This window comes from Lycorma delicatula, chromosome 1, assembly GCF_047948215.1.
Source record: "Lycorma delicatula isolate Av1 chromosome 1, ASM4794821v1, whole genome shotgun sequence".
NCBI classification, from domain to species: Eukaryota; Metazoa; Arthropoda; class Insecta; order Hemiptera; family Fulgoridae; genus Lycorma; species Lycorma delicatula.
This window is the reverse complement of record NC_134455.1, coordinates 386783256-386802338: the sequence shown is the minus strand read 5'-3', so window position 1 is coordinate 386802338 and position 19083 is coordinate 386783256. Positions and strand designations below refer to the sequence as shown.

Here is a 19083-nt window from a genome sequence, read left to right as displayed (position 1 = left end):
GACCAATTTGGTTTCAGGAAAAGTATAGGGACAAGGGAAGCAATTTTAGGCCTCAGATTAATAGTAGAAGGAAGATTAAAGAAAAACAAACCAACATACTTGGCGTTTATAGACCTAGAAAAGGCTTTCGATAACGTAGACTGGAATAAAATGTTCAGCATTTTAAAAAAATTAGGGTTCAAATACAGAGATAGAAGAACAATTGCTAACATGTACAGGAACCAAACAGCAACAATAACAATTGAAGAACATAAGAAAGAAGCCCTAATAAGAAAGGGAGTCCGACAAGGATGTTCCCTATCGCCGTTACTTTTTAATCTTTACATGGAACTAGCAGTTAATGATGTTAAAGAACAATTTAGATTCGGAGTAACAGTACAAGGTGAAAAGATAAAGATGCTACGATTTGCTGATGATATAGTAATTCTAGCCGAGAGTAAAAAAGATTTAGAAGAAACAATGAACGGCATAGATGAAGTCCTACGCAAAAACTATTGCATGAAAATAAACAAGAACAAAACAAAAGTAATGAAATATAGTAGAAATAACAATGATGGACCACTGAATGTGAAAATAGGAGGAGAAAAGATTATGGAGGTAGAAGAATTTTGTTATTTGGGAAGTAAAATTACTAAAGATGGACGAAGCAGGAGCGATATAAAATGCCGAATAGCACAAGCTAAACGAGCCTTCAGTAAGAAATATAATTTGTTTACATCAAAAATGAATTTAAATGTCAGGAAAAGATTTTTGAAAGTGTATGTTTGGAGTGTCGCTTTATATGGAAGTGAAACTTGGACAATCGGAGTATCTGAGAAGAAAAGATTAGAAGCTTTTGAAATGTGGTGCTATAGGAGAATGTTAAAAATCAGATGGGTGGATAAAGTGACAAATGAAGAGGTATTGCGGCAAATAGATGAAGAAAGTAGCATTTGGAAAAATATAGTTAAAAGAAGAAACAGACTTATAGGCCACATACTAAGGCATCCTGGAATAGTCGCTTTAATATTGGAAGGACAGGTAGAAGGGAAAAATTGTGTAGGCAGGCCACGTTTGGAGTATGTAAAACAAATTGTTGGGGATGTAGGATGTAGAGGGTATACTGAAATGAAACGACTAGCACTAGATAGGGAATCTTGGAGAGCTGCATCAAACCAGTCAAATGACTGAAGACAAAAAAAAAAAAAACTGGATTAATTGTGTGGAGTAGCAAGAGAACTACTTTGAAGGAGACTAGGATTGGAAGCTACTAGACAAGGTACTTTTTTTTTCTATGGCCTTCGATCAGGTACTTTTTAAACAGACTTCATGTAATTGATGGACTTTTAATATAGTACTATATATCTTATTCACCAAATATTGAGACTTTTTGTATATATATCAGTAAACAGTATTGTACTTTCTTTTATTTTATATATTATAGTAATATTTCTGTTCCTAAGAACCGGAGTGGTGCAAGTCCATTTTTTTAAAGAAATAGGTAGTACATCATAAATATTTTTTTTCATTATTTTTTCTTTTTAATTACTGTTTCCTTCTTATTTCTATACATAGAATATGTTTTTGGTGGTACCTACCAAGAAATGAATAACATCATTTTTTTGTGAGCATTTTTGTACATAGAATGTAATTGAATGGTTTTTCATGTTTTAACTATTTATCATATACTAACACAATGCAGCAGCTACCTTAGAAAAGGATTTAATTATATTTAAAATATCTTCAATAGTATTTCTAACTTTTGCTTGAAAAATGTGTAAATGTTATTGTATCTGCCTTTGAAACAGAATTTCATTTTCTTTCAACATGTATACATGTATACATGTATGCTTTGAGTAGTATATACATTATTTTTGGCTTGTATTTTGTAATCGCATCACGATAATTTTCCACTTAAGTTTATTTCATTGCCAGTTCTAAATTTTTGTCTTTTTTTGAAAATTTTATATTTATCATTTTAATTTAGTTTGTTTTTAATAATTTAAAAAATGATTTTAAGATTGTCTTCTGTCATCTCGGTCACTTTGCCGAATGGTTGGGCTTTATTTTCATTTAACAACTTTCATTTTCATTTGAATGTCTTACAACACATTTGTTTTGATTTGTAGAAATTGACAGCTTCTCTGATTTGGTAAACATTTGCTCAGATAAGTAAATTTTCTATATGGTTAATAAAAAATAAATTTTCTGTACAAATAAAAATGTAAATGAAAATTATTTTCAATGATATTTTCATGCTTTAAATAATCATGGTTTTATCATTTAAACGTTAACATTTGTGCAGTATAACAACTTAAAATTGTTGTTTTATAATTGTAATATTTTCAGATTCCATAATGTAATAAAGACTTTTTTATTATTTTATATATTTGAATTTTTATTACATTAACTTTTCAGCTGTCTTGAAAGAAATGACATGTGGCGTAGATTAGTCTGCTTCTGAGGAATATGTGTTTGTTTCTTTTTTTTTATTCATATAAAATATGCCAAATAAATAATAAAGTTTGTTATTTGCTTAAGTAGAGTTATTTTCATTCTTATAAAAAAATAATAAATAAATATTAGTAAAGCTAATTTTATCTTAATTAATTATTATCTTATTAAAATAAAAAGCTTACATAAGAGTAATAATAAGTGTTTGTTCAGTGGTATGGGACTTCCTGGATTTAGGTATAAATTCTGTCTTAGGTATACATTCTTCTATGTGGAAAGTAGCAACCAAATGAATTTTTAATCGTACTTGATGAATAAGTTATAAATATAAAATTCACTGTATTGTCATCTCATTAAATTTGTGAAACGAGCAAGATCTTATAGTATTAGGTATAGCATTAGATTTAAGAGCTGTATTTTTCACTCGTATTAATTTCTGGGCAATTTTGACTCTATTGTTTCGGAAATTTTATATATGCACTGTGACTGTATAATCTCATGCAGAATGTACACCTCAATGCTCTGCTACCTGCCTGGCAATCCTCTACCCAGTAAACATCCAAACAAATCAACTTTCAGTATGAACATGGCAAATTTCTACATTTAGAATAACACTTCCAATAATACATGTTATTAAAATGATTTATTTGTTATAATACATTCAAAAAGCATACATCTATTCATTTACTGCATATAAGTGTGTATATGCAATTTAAAATATAAAGTTAAGATATGTATTTTTTTATTACATCTACATATATTTATATTGAATATTGTAAATTATTTCCATAAAACTGAATTTAATTTAAATAATACATTGTATAAAACAATATTACTATATTTTTTTTATAATGTGTGTGCGTCTCGTAATATGATAAATTGATGAGAGCAGTTTATAAAAAAGTTTGATAATCTTTCATATCTTACACTTAATACTATTTTGAGAATCATCCAAAGTTTAGGAAGAACTGTTGATATTTTTCAAACATACTTACAATTTTTTTGCCTTTAAACAAATTGAATATCTTCACAAATTTTTATCTAAATTAATTTTAAAAAAAGCAGCTTAAAGGTACTCGGAGAGATGCTTCTTTTTAAAAAAAAAAGATTTTGATTCGTTAATTATCTTTGAAAATATAACTAATCAAAGTTGACCGCCCTTTACAACAAAATAAAGGTGTATTAGGGCCATTTATCTCTGGAGATAATTAACAAGTTGAAACTTTTTTTTTAAGCATGTCTTTCCAAGTACTTTTAAGCTGTGCTTTTTAAAATTAATTTACATAAAAATTCATAGATATTCATATATATAATTTTTAAAAGCCAAAAAATTGTAAGTATGTTTGAAAAATTCCATAGGCTCTCTTAATTAATCGCTTTAAATTTTTCAAAAGGCATTTGAAAATTTGATTACTCTTTTATATGTTATTAAATTTTAATGTATCAAAAGAATATTTCAGGCCCTGTACAATGTGGAAAAATCACTTCTTTTTTTTAAATCTGGATTGCAAAATTATTGTGCAAAAATTGTCAGACCGATTTTGTTGAAATCTGGTGTGTTGCTTTATCATATCAAAAAGTTATTTGAGGCAAACTCTGAAGGTCCTATCTATAAGTACTTTAAAAAAATTTCCCAAAAAAATCTTTTTTTTTTTTTGAGTCATTACTAATTTTGCATCAGTAACGTATTTTTCGATGTGCTACTGATGATTTTGTATGTAAAATTTAATAACAATTTTGTTCTCTCTCCATCTTTTCTCAAAAATTAACAGTTATCGACTTATCTATGGAAATAGAAAAAAATGGATATTTTTGCGATTATTTTACATTTTTTTTAATAAAAATTTAAGCACACCATTTTCAACTGGTGCATTATGAAATAATCATTTTTGATTATATTCCGGAGGCATTAAGGCAAAAATTAGCGATCATATAGAAAAAGTCCAAGTATGAAAATAGATACCACCTGAACTACTAATGTATGTGAGGTTCTGAAAAATTACATGGAAAACTACACTTAACACTTAAGTTTGTTTCTATGGATCTCTAGTTGTAGATATTAGATAAAAGCTAAAAGAAATGTTTGATTTTGATAACTGGGTTATTATTTACAAATTTAGTTAATAATTAATAGATAATATAGAGGATATCTCACAAAGAAATAGAGATAATTTCAGCCATGTTCTGTGTGTGAAAATAAAAAAGAAAGTTCATATAAATTTGAGTTAGGAAATGTTATTGTTTTTTAGTTGTAGCTCATGAAAAAGTTTGGCCTGATTTTTTGTTCTAAGGGTAAAATGAACCTATTCTGGAATTCTTGGAATTTAAATGAGGAGTAAGTTTGATGGTTTTATTTGCTTTTTGACTAAAAATTGAATAAGACAGGTTCAGGAACTGAATTTTTTTAGAAAATGATTGCAAAACAAAAAATAGTGTCACAAAACATAATTAGGTTTGATGTACAATAACTTTGATCATTTCATCAGTAAATAAAATGTGCGGAATTTAATTCTGATAAAAAATTTTAGGCTGTTCTATGTAAATAAAATAAATGATCAATTTTGGCCTATTTTATAAAGAGATCAGCAAAAATTCAGTTTTATGAATTTTAGGAAGTGAGCACAGATTTTCTAGCAAAAAAATCTCTCCAATTCAACTTGGTTACAATTTTTGTAAGTAGAATAAAATACAATGCCATTACTTTTGTTCAGACTATTCTATGTAAAATTTAAGGCATAACTTTTATTATCATAAACATTAACAACCATAAAAATTAACAACCATAAAAATTAAAGTGGCTTACAATACATTTGAAATGGGTTGTTTATAATTTGGACAGATGTTCACATTTTGATAAAATTATTCATTACTTATTCACTGTTATACCACTACATTCATATTTTAAAAATTACACTTGGTTATGATTCCAAATCTATTTGATTGATCCATGTTGTTTTTGTGTTACAACTTTAAGAAAAATTAAGCTTAAAACAGTTTTTGTATACACCCTTTTAAAAGGAATTATACAGATTAAGTGTAAATACAGGGTCCGGCATATAAATCTGACGATTTTTTAGTAATTGTTATTTTGGCACCACTATAAATGAGAAGGCTGTGAATGAGGAATGTTGTTCATCGACAGGTCTATTCATGCTATTTCAGTAGCCAGTATGTCGTGGTCGGATGAACAACGAGCATTTGTGACTGAATCCTATTATTAAAATTATGACTCAGTTATTGTAACAGTGTTTATTTCGCAGACATTTCAATTTAAATCGACACCGTCTGTTCCTAGTAGGAATATGATATTGTTGTGGGTGAAGAATTTTAGGAACACATCGTCTGCTTTTAAAATGAAACCAACAGGACGAAAATGGACTGTGAGAACGCCTGAAAACATTAACGCTGTAAGGTTAGCTGTTACGCGGTCTCCACGACGTTCAGCAGCGAGACATGCTGCTGCGCTAGCCATTTCTGATCGAAGTGTATGATGAATTCTTCATGCCGACCTGAAATTCCATCCGTATAAGATGATGTTAGTGCAGCAACTTAATGCAAATGATTGGGCGTCTCGCAAAGCAGCTTGCGAGTTCATCCTTGAAAATGTCCACCAGGATGCCATTATTCTTTTAAGGGATGAGGCACATTTTCATCTGTCAGGTTTTGTGAATAAACAAAATTACCGTTATTGGGCTTTGCATAATCCACGACAAATTCTTGAAAAACCACTACACAGTCAATATGTTACAGTGTGGTGTGCAGTTTCAAAGTTCAGTATAATTGGCCCGTATTTTTTTGATGAGTTAAATCGCAGAGTAACAGTAACATCTCATCAATACGTAAACATGTTCAATGAATTTCTGCGACCGGAACTGAATTACTTTCAAGGACACGAAATTTGGTTTCAACAGGATGGTGCCACCGTCCATATGGCGAGAATCGCAATGGATGTTCTGCGAGAAACCTTTCCTGGACATTTGATTTCCCAATTTGGCGATATTCCTTGGTCAGTGCGTTCTCCTGATCTGGCTGTTAGTGATTTTTTTCTGTGGGGGTATCTCAAACATAAAGTCTTTAGTAGTCGACCACAGTCAATTGCAGAACTCAAGGAGGCCATTCAACGAGAAATTAAAGCAGTTCCACAAGTGATGATTGAGCGAGCAATGTCAAATTTTAGAATGAGGTTAATTTTAGAATGATATATCAAATAAAAAAAATCTATGTAAGTAATTCACTATAAATTCCAAAAATTGTTCTTTAATTTGATATATTAAATGTTTTAATAGTATGAAACAGTTTAATTATTATCCCTAAAAAAAAATCATAATTATCCCTTTAAATCATTATTATCCCTTTAAAATCATCAGCTGTATATGCCAGACTCTGTACTACTGTTAAAGATTTGTTTGCTGTAACAAGAAGTGACAGATGTTCGTCATCTGTTTGAACAGTGCTGAAGCCAACTAACTCAAAGTGCTGCAGTTGACAGTTAAATAGCAGGGGCTTTCTTTTAATCACCATGAAAGAAGAGGCCCATAAAAGTAAATAACTATGAAGTTTGTGAAAGAAGAATTGCAGGACCACAGAATTTTCAGGAATTAAAAAGCTTACACTACTACTTTATAAACTTTTGTAAAAATGATAATTTTGTCATTTTATAAGATGCATCTAGTAAAGGCACGGGCACGCACTTTAGTATATGTTTTGTAATAACTTTGATTTTCTTTACATTTGTAATTAAGATTATCTTTATAGTAGCCTTAATATTTCAACAGCGAATATATTTATTGTAGTTTTAAATGAAGTGCTAAGTGTATTAATAAATAAAATTAAAGGATTATTGATCATTATAAAAAAAAAATTAAAACTTACTGGCATTCTGTAGTAACACAGAATTAAAAGGTAACCAACATTTTTCTTTAGTTTTTTGTAGAATAATTATTTTTTAATATTCTACTCTATCCTTTTTCCATATCTTTTAAAACATGCTTGTTTGTATTTTCTGCTAAGATTATATGTGGAAAAGATGCAAAACAGTTAAATTCTACATTTATTGATTTGTATAGCATTTGTTTTTGTACTTTAGGACTTTTCCAAAATAAAAATATTTTAAATCATTAATTTCAAGTAAAGTCAAACGTTCTTGATAGTTTGTAAGCAGTAAAGTTTTGATCGTTTTATATGAAATTTCCTTTTTAACTTTTCATGCATAATATTTCTCAGCAATGACTGTTCCATTCTCATTCTCTGCTCCAAATTTACTAATTTTCTTCTTTTAAATGATTTCTCTATTCTTATTCAAATTTGAAAAAGATCATAGTTAGTAACGCAAGATATCTTTAACATTTGTAGTATTATTACTTTTCAAAAGCTCTGTTGTATTTGATCTTATTTTACTTAAGGTTCATGTCTCAACACTCTGTAAAATGTAGATAATGGAACTCTAAATATAACATAATTATCAAGACAGCAGTATTATGATTAAAAGAATTTTTCTCATTTTATTGATTTCTTTAAATTAGTCAATTCTCATTCAGTGTAGACATTATTACAACATGTTACAGTCAGTTGCTGAATTTGTAATACTTAGGTGTACCCTAACCACTTAGAAATTTTGTTATTAGTGTAATCTTCTAAAAAATTTTATAGTCATACCTGTAATGAACTTATAAATGTTATAGACTTTTGCAAATCCCTGAGATTACTTATAACAACATGATTAAGAGATCTGAATGTTTTTATGTCAGTAACATAATCTCATTTTTTAATTTAAATTAATTCTATGTGTGTAATTTCTTAAACTTTTTTTTTTTTAATATTATTTATACTACATTATAATTTTACTTAATTCTTTATAATTATTCTTCCTTTTTTTGTGCTTGTATTAGAAACTGATTTTTATTGTACTTACTCTCACTGTCAGTACAAAACAATATCTGATTTTTCTTAAATATATATATATAAGGGCTACCCAAAAGTTCGGGGAATTTTACCATAAAAATAAAATAGCTTACCATAACTTATAATTTCCACTGTCAAAGTAATAATCTCCTTGGGCATTAATACAGTGATCCCAGTGTTTTTCCCATGATTCCATGCATCCCTGGAAGTCTGCAGGTGTAAGTGTTCGAAGCACGTTCTGTGTTTCTTCCTGAATCTCTTCAATTTTGTTAAAACTACAGCCTTTCAATTGAAATTTTATTTTCAAAAAGAGAAAAAAGTTGCATGGGGCAAGGTCAGGCGAATAGAGTGGGTGGAGAATCACTACCGTCTTTTTGGAAGCCAAGAAATTCCGAACGGCTAGCAATGTGTGCGCAGGCGCGTTGTCATGGTGCAGAACCCAGCTGTTGTTACCCCACAGATCTGAACGTTTGTGCCTAATGCTTTCACGTAACCACTTCACAATAGAACATCCCATTGACAGTTTGACCAAGAGGAACAAATTCCTTATGGATAATGCCTTTGATATCGAAAAAAACAATCATCATGGAATTCACGTTGCTGCAAACTTGGCGTGGTTTTTTTGGCGGCAGTGAACTTGGCGACTTCCACTGCGACGACTGCTGCTTAGTTTCAGGGTCATACCTGTACACTCATGTCTCATCACCGGTTGTGATGTTGGAGATGAAGTTAGGGTCATCTCATGCTAAATTTTTCAATTCACTACAGACAGCTACGCGATTTTGTTTCTGGTTGCTGTTCAACAGTCTCGGTATGAATTTTGCAGCAATGCGTCTCATGTTCAAATTGTCCGACAAGATGCGTTGCACGGACCCATATGACATTTGTACGATTGCACAAACATCATGGATTGTTGTCTACGATCTGCAACAACAGCCTCTCACACTTTCGCGATGTTTTCCAGTGTTGCGGTTGTTGATGGTCTTCCTGAACGCTCATCGTCATCGACTGTCGTTCGTCCATCTTTGAATCGTTTGTACCACAAAAAAGTTTTACTTTTACTCATAGCATTGTCACCAAGTGCTTCCACAAGCATGCGATGGATTTCTGCACCAGTTTTTTTAAGCATGAAGCAAAATTTGATGCAGGTTCTTTGCTCTTTAAAATCTGCCATTTAGAGCTTCGCCGAAGCAGTAAAACACAACCGCATGAAAGTCAACAATGCAGCCTCTCACCGTCACAGCTGTTGGAACACTGATTCACAAAGATTACTGTTAGTCACATCTAACGGCAGCAGGTCGTACCAGCAATGGTTCGCGCACGAAATTCAAATTCCCTGACCTTTTGGGTAACACCTTGTATATATATATATATATAATTTGTCATTTTTAAAATTAAAAGTTTACTTTGATCTCAAAACTTATGTCTTTCATATGAAAATAGCATAGCATTTTTACTGTAATTGCTGAAATATTTTTCAAAATTTCTGTACAAAGAAAGTTAACAAACAGCCCCAGAAATAATGTACTTATAAAAAAGGAATTCCTTAAAATGATAAGTGAAGTAGAAATACAGTCATTGTTTTCTTTTTTGTTGACAGTATATTTAATTTTCTTTCAGGATCTTGGTGTAGAAACATTTGATGATCCAGTTGAGAAAAACACAGATGATTTGACCACAGGGAAGTGCCTAGCTTGTAATGATTCAAAAAGTTACATTATACATAATAGTGAGGTAAAGCAAAAATGTAATGATTTTTGTGATATGTCATCATTCAATGAAAGGAACTTGCAGTGCATGAAGGAGAAAGAGCAAGACAAAAATCAGTGTAGGGTTTGTTTCAATCCATTTCAAGATAATATAGACCACAGTAAATGTATATCCTCTCAAAAATTCTTTAATCAGACTAATACTTTGAAGATACATACAAATCATAGTGATAAGAAAAAGTTTTTGTGTAATTTTTGTAAAAAGTCTTTTGATCAGAGTCGTCATTTGAAAAGACACATTTCTTCTGTTCATAATGATGAAAAACGATTCATATGTAATTGTTGTCAAAAATCTTTCAATCAGAATAGTGACCTAAACAGACATCTTTTAGTTCATACTGGTGAGAAAAGATACACATGCAAATTTTGTCAAAAATCTTTCAGTCAGAATTCGTCACTAAAGACACATCTTTCTCTTCATACGGGTGAAAAAAAATTCATTTGTAATTTTTGTCAGAAATCTTTTAATCAGAATATTCATTTGAAAATTCACCTTTGTATTCATACCGGTGAGAAAAGGTTTACATGTAATTTTTGCCAAAAATCTTTTATTCAGAATAGTGACCTAAAAAGACATCTTTTAGTTCATACTGGTGAGAAAAGATTTACATGCAAATTTTGTCAAAAATCTTTCAGTCAGAATTCGTCACTAAAGACACATCTTTCTGTTCATACGGGTGAAAAAAGATTCATTTGTAATTTTTGTCAGAAATCTTTTAATCAGAATATTCATTTGAAAATTCACCTTTGTATTCATACTGGTGAGAAAAGGTTTACATGTAATTTTTGCCAAAAATCGTTTATTCAGAATTGTGACTTAAAGAGGCATCTTTCTTCAGTTCATTCTGATGAAAAGTGATTAATGTGTAATTTTTGTCAAAAACCTTTTAATGATAGTACTAATTTGATGGCACATCTTTATATTCATACTGCGGAGAAAAAATTCACTTGTAATATATGTAAAAAATCTTTTAATCAGAATATTAATTTGAAAACTCACCTCTATTCATACTGGTGAGAAAAGATTCATGTGTTATTTTTATTTTTATTTTTTAATGTTAGTAGTTATTTGAAGAAACATCTTTCAGTCCATACTTTGACATATGAAAAATGTCACATGAAATTTTTGTCATAAACCTTTCTGTAGAAAAGACGACTTAAAAAACATTTATTTTCATACAAAAGACCATTCCTTGAAAATATCTACCTAGTAGATTTACATTTACTTTGGTCTTTATTATTACAGTAACTTTATTCTCAGTGTCCATACTTCACAATCTTACATCTAAAATCTATTTATTTGTAAAATATAAACCTTTTTGGGTGTTATTTAAAAATGTCTGTGATATTTCAAAGCTATATTTTAATTTTGTAACTATTGACATTATTTTAAAAATGTTGAATTTAACTCAGATTTTTATCTCCATAAACTGACATAAATTGGACATTAATAATTTTCAACCACCTCAAAAAAAAAAATGCTAGAAATTAGTTTTTGAAAGTTAGTTAATTAGTTCTGAAATTGCAAGGAGGAAGTTTAATGGACGAAGAGACAAAAACTTAAGTTTTGATAAAATTGAAATTAAAGCTTTTTAATGGGTGTTCTGCTGAGAATTATTTTTCCTTATTCTTATTGCATAATTAAATTATGTAATAACAGTGAAAAAGTGCAAGATAAAATTTGCTGTTGAAAGAAATTAAAAAAAATATGTTTCCTTTTCTCTTAAATCTTACTTTCTTGCCTTATTCATCCATCAATAGGTTATAAAAAATTATAACATCCATATTCAGAGAGTAGTGGTGTGTGCAAATAAATTCTATTGATTTGTAGAAATCAGCCCTGTTTTGTTCTTATTGAAGTTTTTTTCTTAATAAATTATAAAATAAAAACAGCGCACTAAGAATGATAATGTAGAGTTGAATATTTAAAAAATTTTCTTTTTCAGTGGTTCTGAGTAGAATAAATGTTCCGAATCAATTGCATTTTATCACATGAATGCAATTTCGTTTTAATTAGAATTAGGAACATATAGAAAGTAAATAACTATAAAATAAATTCAGTTCACAATATATTTACATCAACCACTATGAACAATTATCTTAAAAAATTATTAAATTGATATAACGAAGAAATACAAAAATAGTAAGATGTACATCACAATAATAAAGTAAGAAAAATTTAGTATATTTATAACTTTCATTAGTAAAAAAGAATGTTGACGTTAGGAAACAGAAAATTATATAATTTTTTTTGTAACATTCCTAAAATCATTTAAATACATCCTTGACATACAGCAGATGTTGGTATAAGTTTTTATTTGTTTTCAAGCCTCAGTAACTGAATATTCTCTATCCTAGAATCACAGAATAATAAACTATCTTGAAGAGTGTTTGTGGATCATACGTTTTTTTGTACAAGTAGCAATCAAATGTATTCGCTTTTATTTCATTTTATATTTTCTCTGAAATAGACTTTTCTTTTTTTAAGAATTGAAAACCAAAACACTTTTAGTTAAAAAAAGTTTTTTCACCAACATTACACCCCAAATTTTGAAGAAGGTTGTATAAATTACCTGTAGTAAAAAAAGTATATTTAACCAAAAATATAATAAGGGATTAAATCAGAGAAAATTTTTTACAATTTTAAGTTACACTTTTAATGCATTAAAAGGTATCTTATATAGCCGATAAGTAAACGAATAATTTTTCAAACAATTCAATCTAATACTTCCCATATGAAACAGAAGACCAAGGAATATTTGCAACTCTTCCCTGTTTAGTTCTTTTCAAGATAATGTAGGTGAATTTGGGAATTTTGATTTGTTAGACTTTGAAATTTCAATTTTTAAATTACTGGCGTATAAGTTCATCTCCTTTAAAGTAAGATAAAAACTCATCATCTGCAAATAGATTAAAAAACTCTATAGGCTTACCTTCATTCGCTATGTTCTGAAGTCTACCAGAATTTCCAGTAAACTCGATTTTCTCTAAGTCAGGTAGTCTGTTAGTCTATGTAATTTTTGGTTTTTCTTTTGACTGCTTTTTATTTTTATTTACTTCAGGTTAAATTACATCATTATCACTAATAATTTCTTCAGGATTTATATGTTCTACATCATCAGTAATACTGATAATATTATTATCCTCATTCACTTCATCGTCACTATCCCCCCAACAATAATCTGAGTCTTCATCCCCATCAAAATCATTGTCAGTACTATCATACTCTAAAATCACGTTTAGTTCATCAACTGTCATAACTTTTTGTGCTGATAAATGTGTTCTCTTCAGTTGTGAAGGAACCACAATTTGATCATCAGCCGTATTCAAAGAATAAGGAAAAAATCGGACCAAGTATAAAAAATACACATTCTCTATAAACACAAGTATCTTGTGTTTTATAGATTTGTAGTTAAGAATACGACTACTACAAATGAAGTTTTGCGCAAAGGCACCTCTGTGATTCTACTGAGCGTTGAAATAGCCCGTCAGTTATCTTAGAGGTACTTTTGGCCCTGAACATGTTAAACTGTTTACTGGCCTTCTTTCATCCCATCATCATTTTCTGAACTGCATCAATTGCTATCGTCATATCAGACATATTCCACTTTCTTGGATCAGTTTTCCACATCTTATTCTCTTAGAATCTACAACAGAATTCCAAGAGAATAAGAGTATGATAAAATAAAAGGAGACTTTATATGTAACATGATGGGGAGAGTCTAATTTAGGTAACTCAAGGTTAGTGCGGTCAGTTTGTACGACATAACTAAGTTTTTAAAAATCATACATGCAAACAAAACTATGATGTGATTAAGAGCAAGCCTTAACATTATTATTTAAGAATATATATATATATATATATATATATATATATATATATATATATAGGTTAAAAGGCATACCTGCCAATATTCAGGAACAATGTGGAAAAAATTGTCCCACTGAAAAAATATTGTTTACAACGAAAACATGTAATGGCAGACTGACAAGCAACAAATGAAAAAGGTGATCCATACACTCCATTATTGAATGATAGAAGACTAAAACCACTATTTTTGTTTGATCTCGCTCTCAAATTCAGCTAAATACACAGCTAAAAGACTGAGGGTTCACTTTAGTGGGAGAGCTCCTGTATAGGGCATTTTCATCTCAAGTTTTACAGTGTACTCTTTTACATCATCATGCATTTTGTAGACGTGTTTGTTGTTTCCTTCAACCTGAATTTGATGCACAGATTTGTGCATCTTTTATTAAATTATGTTTTTAAATCCAGTTTGGAATAATGCATCCTTCTGTTTTGATTAGTTGTATTCTAATAAAATTCTGATTTACATTTTTCGGTTGTCAAGATTTTATTACATTTTTTGAACTTCATTTTCATTGCTTCACATCAGTTGAAACATAATTATTTTAATGTTTAACCAAATCATAAACCATTATTTTATCCCTTCACAACATGTCTGAGGGGGTGAAGGATATAAATACATATAATTCAGTGAAAGAAACTGGTAATAATTGTATGCCGAACTGTGCACTACAAAGATGCTCTAAATTGACAGATCAAATAATAGGGAAAGTTAAATAATAACAAGGTCACTTACCACCTTCATGCATTAAAAAAATCTCAAATTCTGAAGTAATTTTGCTTCATCCGTTGAACCCTTTACTTTTAACAAGTATTTTAATTTTTCTAATCATTGTTTGTTGTCATTGGAATAAAAATGTTGATTGAATTTGAACTTTCAATGGTTTTGCACCAATTTTAAAAAAAAATTATTGCCAAACACCTACATATGAATAATGAATAAGTGTTTTGTTGCTGGTATTAATACACAAATTATATGTAGATTATATTCCAAAATCTTTCAAGTATTAAATCTAAAGTATATTATTACTTATGTTATAAAGTATTTATAAGTTATTTAAGTAAGTTATTTCCTTAATTTTTATTTATCAGTTATACTTAAATCTACTTTAAGAAACCAAAATTGTTTTGTTCCTCATTAAATAAATATATGTACTGCATGGTAATGATTTAGAGAAATGATTGCAAGAAAAATATCAGTTATCAATATATATATTTTAAGTTAAATTCTTTATAAAATCCTTATTTAATTTTCAGTTTATTGCCTAATTTTATTTTTTATATTTATGAATTACTACTTTGCTGTATGCAGTAACTCTTCAAATTTTTTATTTCCATTTATAAAAAGAATGCCATTTAGATTGTAAAATTTGTTTATGAATGTATATTAATTGAGATATAAAGGAACTACTTTAACAACTCTCAAAAAGAACTCCTTCAACATTTTTAATGTGTGAAATGGGCAAAATATATATATATTTAATTTTTTTGTCTAAAGCTGATTAGTTTTTATTTTGTATCTTGTCTTTGGAAAGCCTATTATATGTAAAGATTCAAACATTTTTTATTGATAATTTTAGGATGAAAAGTAAAGGTAATACAAAGAGATTAACAGATACACATCTACCAGAAACAACGTGCAGGATTTATATTATGTTTAACAGCAGGTTTAAACCACTCACAAAGAGTTAGTGTTAAATTTACATTAGAATTACACAACTTTAAAAAAAATTTAAATATGTACATATTGTTTGTATATACAGTAAAACCTCAATAATTTGAAACCCAAGGGACTATTAAAAAATTTTGAATTAACTTGTGTAACAAACTCCCTTTTATCAACCTAACCTAACTTTTATGTTTTGTACTCTTTTCTTTTGCTTAAGTAATGTATATCCTTTTTGTTAGGCAATGTATTTCTATTAACTTAGATACAAAAAAGTAATAAAACAACTTAAAAGACAATTATTAATTTTAATGGTAATAAATACTGTATATGTATTATGTATTATAACTTACAGTTATTGGCATGTACAAAACTATGCCATAATTTTAACTTGTTTCATCTGTTTATTTGGAATTCTCACAATACTTTAATCTAACTCATTCAAACAACTAAGTATTTCTGGTTCTGTATTTACTTAGCCATCAAAGTACGACTATAATTTCTTTAATGTTTCCAATGCCTCTTTATTGTCAGGCAGTGGCAGCTGTTCCTCAACATTGTCGTTGTCATTGCTTTCTAACCTTTCCCCATTTCTTAGTTCCGCTACGATTTCTTCATCTGGTGTTTCACTTCTTAAAATGATATTATCAATCACACACACAAACGTAGCAAAGGGTATACTAGCAAGTTCATTTCAAATTTCCAGTTCACTTATACTATTATCTTCATCATTCTCCTCACAAACATTACTCCATCTGTTTCTATAGTGAATCCAACTTTTTTAAAATAGTTTGAAATTGATTCAGGTTTTTTTTTGTTCCCATGCAGTTATCTTATTTACTAAGCGTTTGCAATAATAATGTTTCAGATTTCTTATGACACCTTGGTTCATTCTTTGGACACCTTGGTCCATGTTTTGCGATTTACAGTATATTCAAACGGCAATGATTCTGCATTTTTAAAGCGGCGTGGATGCGAAGATTTGCCAATCATTAGAAGAAGCTTTTCTTTATCGTAAAAGTTTCCACAAACTAAAATGGTAACTCGTTCTTTGCTAAGTTTTCTACCAACATATGAATCACCTTTCAAAGTATAAGTGTTCTGTTGGGAATACACTTATAAAACAACCCTAATTCATCTACATTGAAAAAATCATGAAGGCTATATTCATTTAACAGATGGGGAAGTTTACCTTTCCACTGATCAAAATCCTCTTGAACTTTGGATGTTCTTTCTCCACAAATTCATTTAAAATAAATTCCATTCCTTTCAGTAAATCTTTCAAGCCATCCAGCATTGGCCTTAAATTTATTGGTTTCTTACAGTTTAGCAAATTTGTCAGCTTTAGACCAAATAACCAGACCACTTAACGATGTATCACAGCTTCTTACTTCTGTAAACCACTTTATTATGCACTGATCAATATCCAGAAACTCAGGCCCCCTTTGTCTTTTCTTCGATCCATTTCCACACAGTTACCTTCCATAATCTTATTTTAAGTAGGTGGACAATATCAATATCCAAATTCTTTTTCTCATCAGACTTTGTACTTCCTCCACTTTCAACTGCTTTAATAATTTCAGATTTTTCTTTCAAAATTAAAGTTATTTACACTTGGGTGACATGTCATTTAACAGATCACATAACAATTAAAAAAATTAATGCCATAAATAAACAAGAAAAAATTGGTTAAATTACTACTAAGCAAATAAGAAACAGTAAACAAAGATTATAGAACATATATCCATCTCACACACTATCAAACATGACTATAATTAAATACAGAGATATTTGTAAATCACCAAGATCATGTTATCAACAATAAATGTAATTGATAAAGGAATGGCATCACTTTAATGACTGAAGTTGTTTTGAGTAAATTAAACATAAAGAGATAGAATAAATGAAAATAAAAAATTTGATTAATGAATATTTTTATTTTGAAATTTCAAATTATAAGGTTCAATTTAGCATTACGTGGTATACAAAATTGATGGGGATGAATATTTCTCTGAATTAATGAGTTTTGAATTGTTTAGGTTTCACTGTATATACACAAATATATATTTAGAGAGAGAGAAAGAGAGACTTAATTAATATATACATTTTTTACATCTTTAATGTCAAAATGAGGGTAGTGTACTTAATTTGATATCTAATGAATGGGTACCAGATTTAAGTTGTTAATAAAAACTTTATTTTTCAATACAAAAAATTTGATTTATTACACTAACTCTGATTTATATTATATAATTTCCAGAAAAGAGGCTGATTGTATTTTAAAGTGCGGGGACACAACATTTTACAGTCATGAAGTTATTCTTCTCATGTCAATATCTAATCCTGATAGTTGGTTTTGTAAAAAAAAAAAAAAAAAAAAATACATCCTATTATGCAATTTAACACTTCAAAAACTGTTTCCTGTTCAGTTGTTACAAAATTAAATACCTCATATATTTATGAAAACTTTCAAATTTTGTACACACATGTATGTTGTGAATGGTTGGTAAAAGATTATTTTGGATAAGTAGAAATATTTTTAAGACATAAATTTATTACATTGAATTTTATTATAAAGATGAGTTAACCCAAAGATTTCACTATAAAAATTTTATTCAAATTCAAAAATTTATGCAACAATTTCATATCAACAAAAAGCATTACGTTGGAGTTTAACATCAAAGTAATAAATTATGTTTTAATTTGACATTTGTAATTTTATTAATAATACAGTTTATAATGCAAATTGTCAAAAACCTTTTGGTCACGTATTTTTGAACATAAAAAAAGTAATACAAATGCCCTTGCATGCAGAGGTAATTATTTTCAACTAAAAAGTTAAATTACAGCAGTTATATTTTTAATTGATCTGTGCAAGCAAAATCACTTTTCCAACTGTAGAACCCTACCATAGTAACTATTCCTCAAGATAGTTTTAACAAGTACTACTCAAGAGAAATCAACTAATGCTATTAAATGACATCTACTGCCAGTATCACAAGATACTTATATTTTCACAAGGTAAATATTTTTTAGGTTATTTTTGTAAATCTTACCTCATGCAGTCTTTTACAACTGGATTGTGCCAATATGTAGGCAAGAGAATAGAAAGACTTAAGAAAAGATTTCACTTACTTTCCATAAACATAACAAATTGTATAGAGAATTAAAGTTTAATTAATATTCGTCTATCATGATGATCTGCTTGAGACTATATATGACTCATCTGGGTTACATGACATATGTGTTATCATATATATATATATAGAATGGTTAAATTTCCTGCTTAGCAGAGGTATCACTTTTCAAAGTAAAATAAAAATCATCACGGCTTTGCTGAGAAAAGAGATTACAATATTATATTATCCTTAAAACCAACTTATTCAGATGCAAAGTTAACCAAACGTATAAGATTTACATTTTTCAATAAGGTATTTCATAAATTT

General features: G+C 28.9%; 1 protein-coding gene across 2 annotated transcripts in view; it reads left to right on the top strand.

Moving 5' to 3' along the window:
* LOC142317328 (uncharacterized) overlaps positions 1–18094 on the top strand; it is a 45739-nt gene extending 27645 nt beyond the window's left edge. Inside the window, exons 4-5 of one of the 2 annotated variants that reach the window (XM_075353790.1) lie at positions 9955–10162; positions 15552–18094. In XM_075353790.1, the coding sequence (XP_075209905.1) occupies positions 9955–10162; positions 15552–15553 (210 nt within the window). In that variant the 3' untranslated portion in view covers positions 15554–18094. Of the gene's footprint in view, positions 1–9954; positions 11707–15551 lie in introns of those variants that run through there. The other variant, XM_075353788.1, reaches the window with a different exon arrangement.
* Positions 18095–19083: the final 989 nt, after the last annotated feature.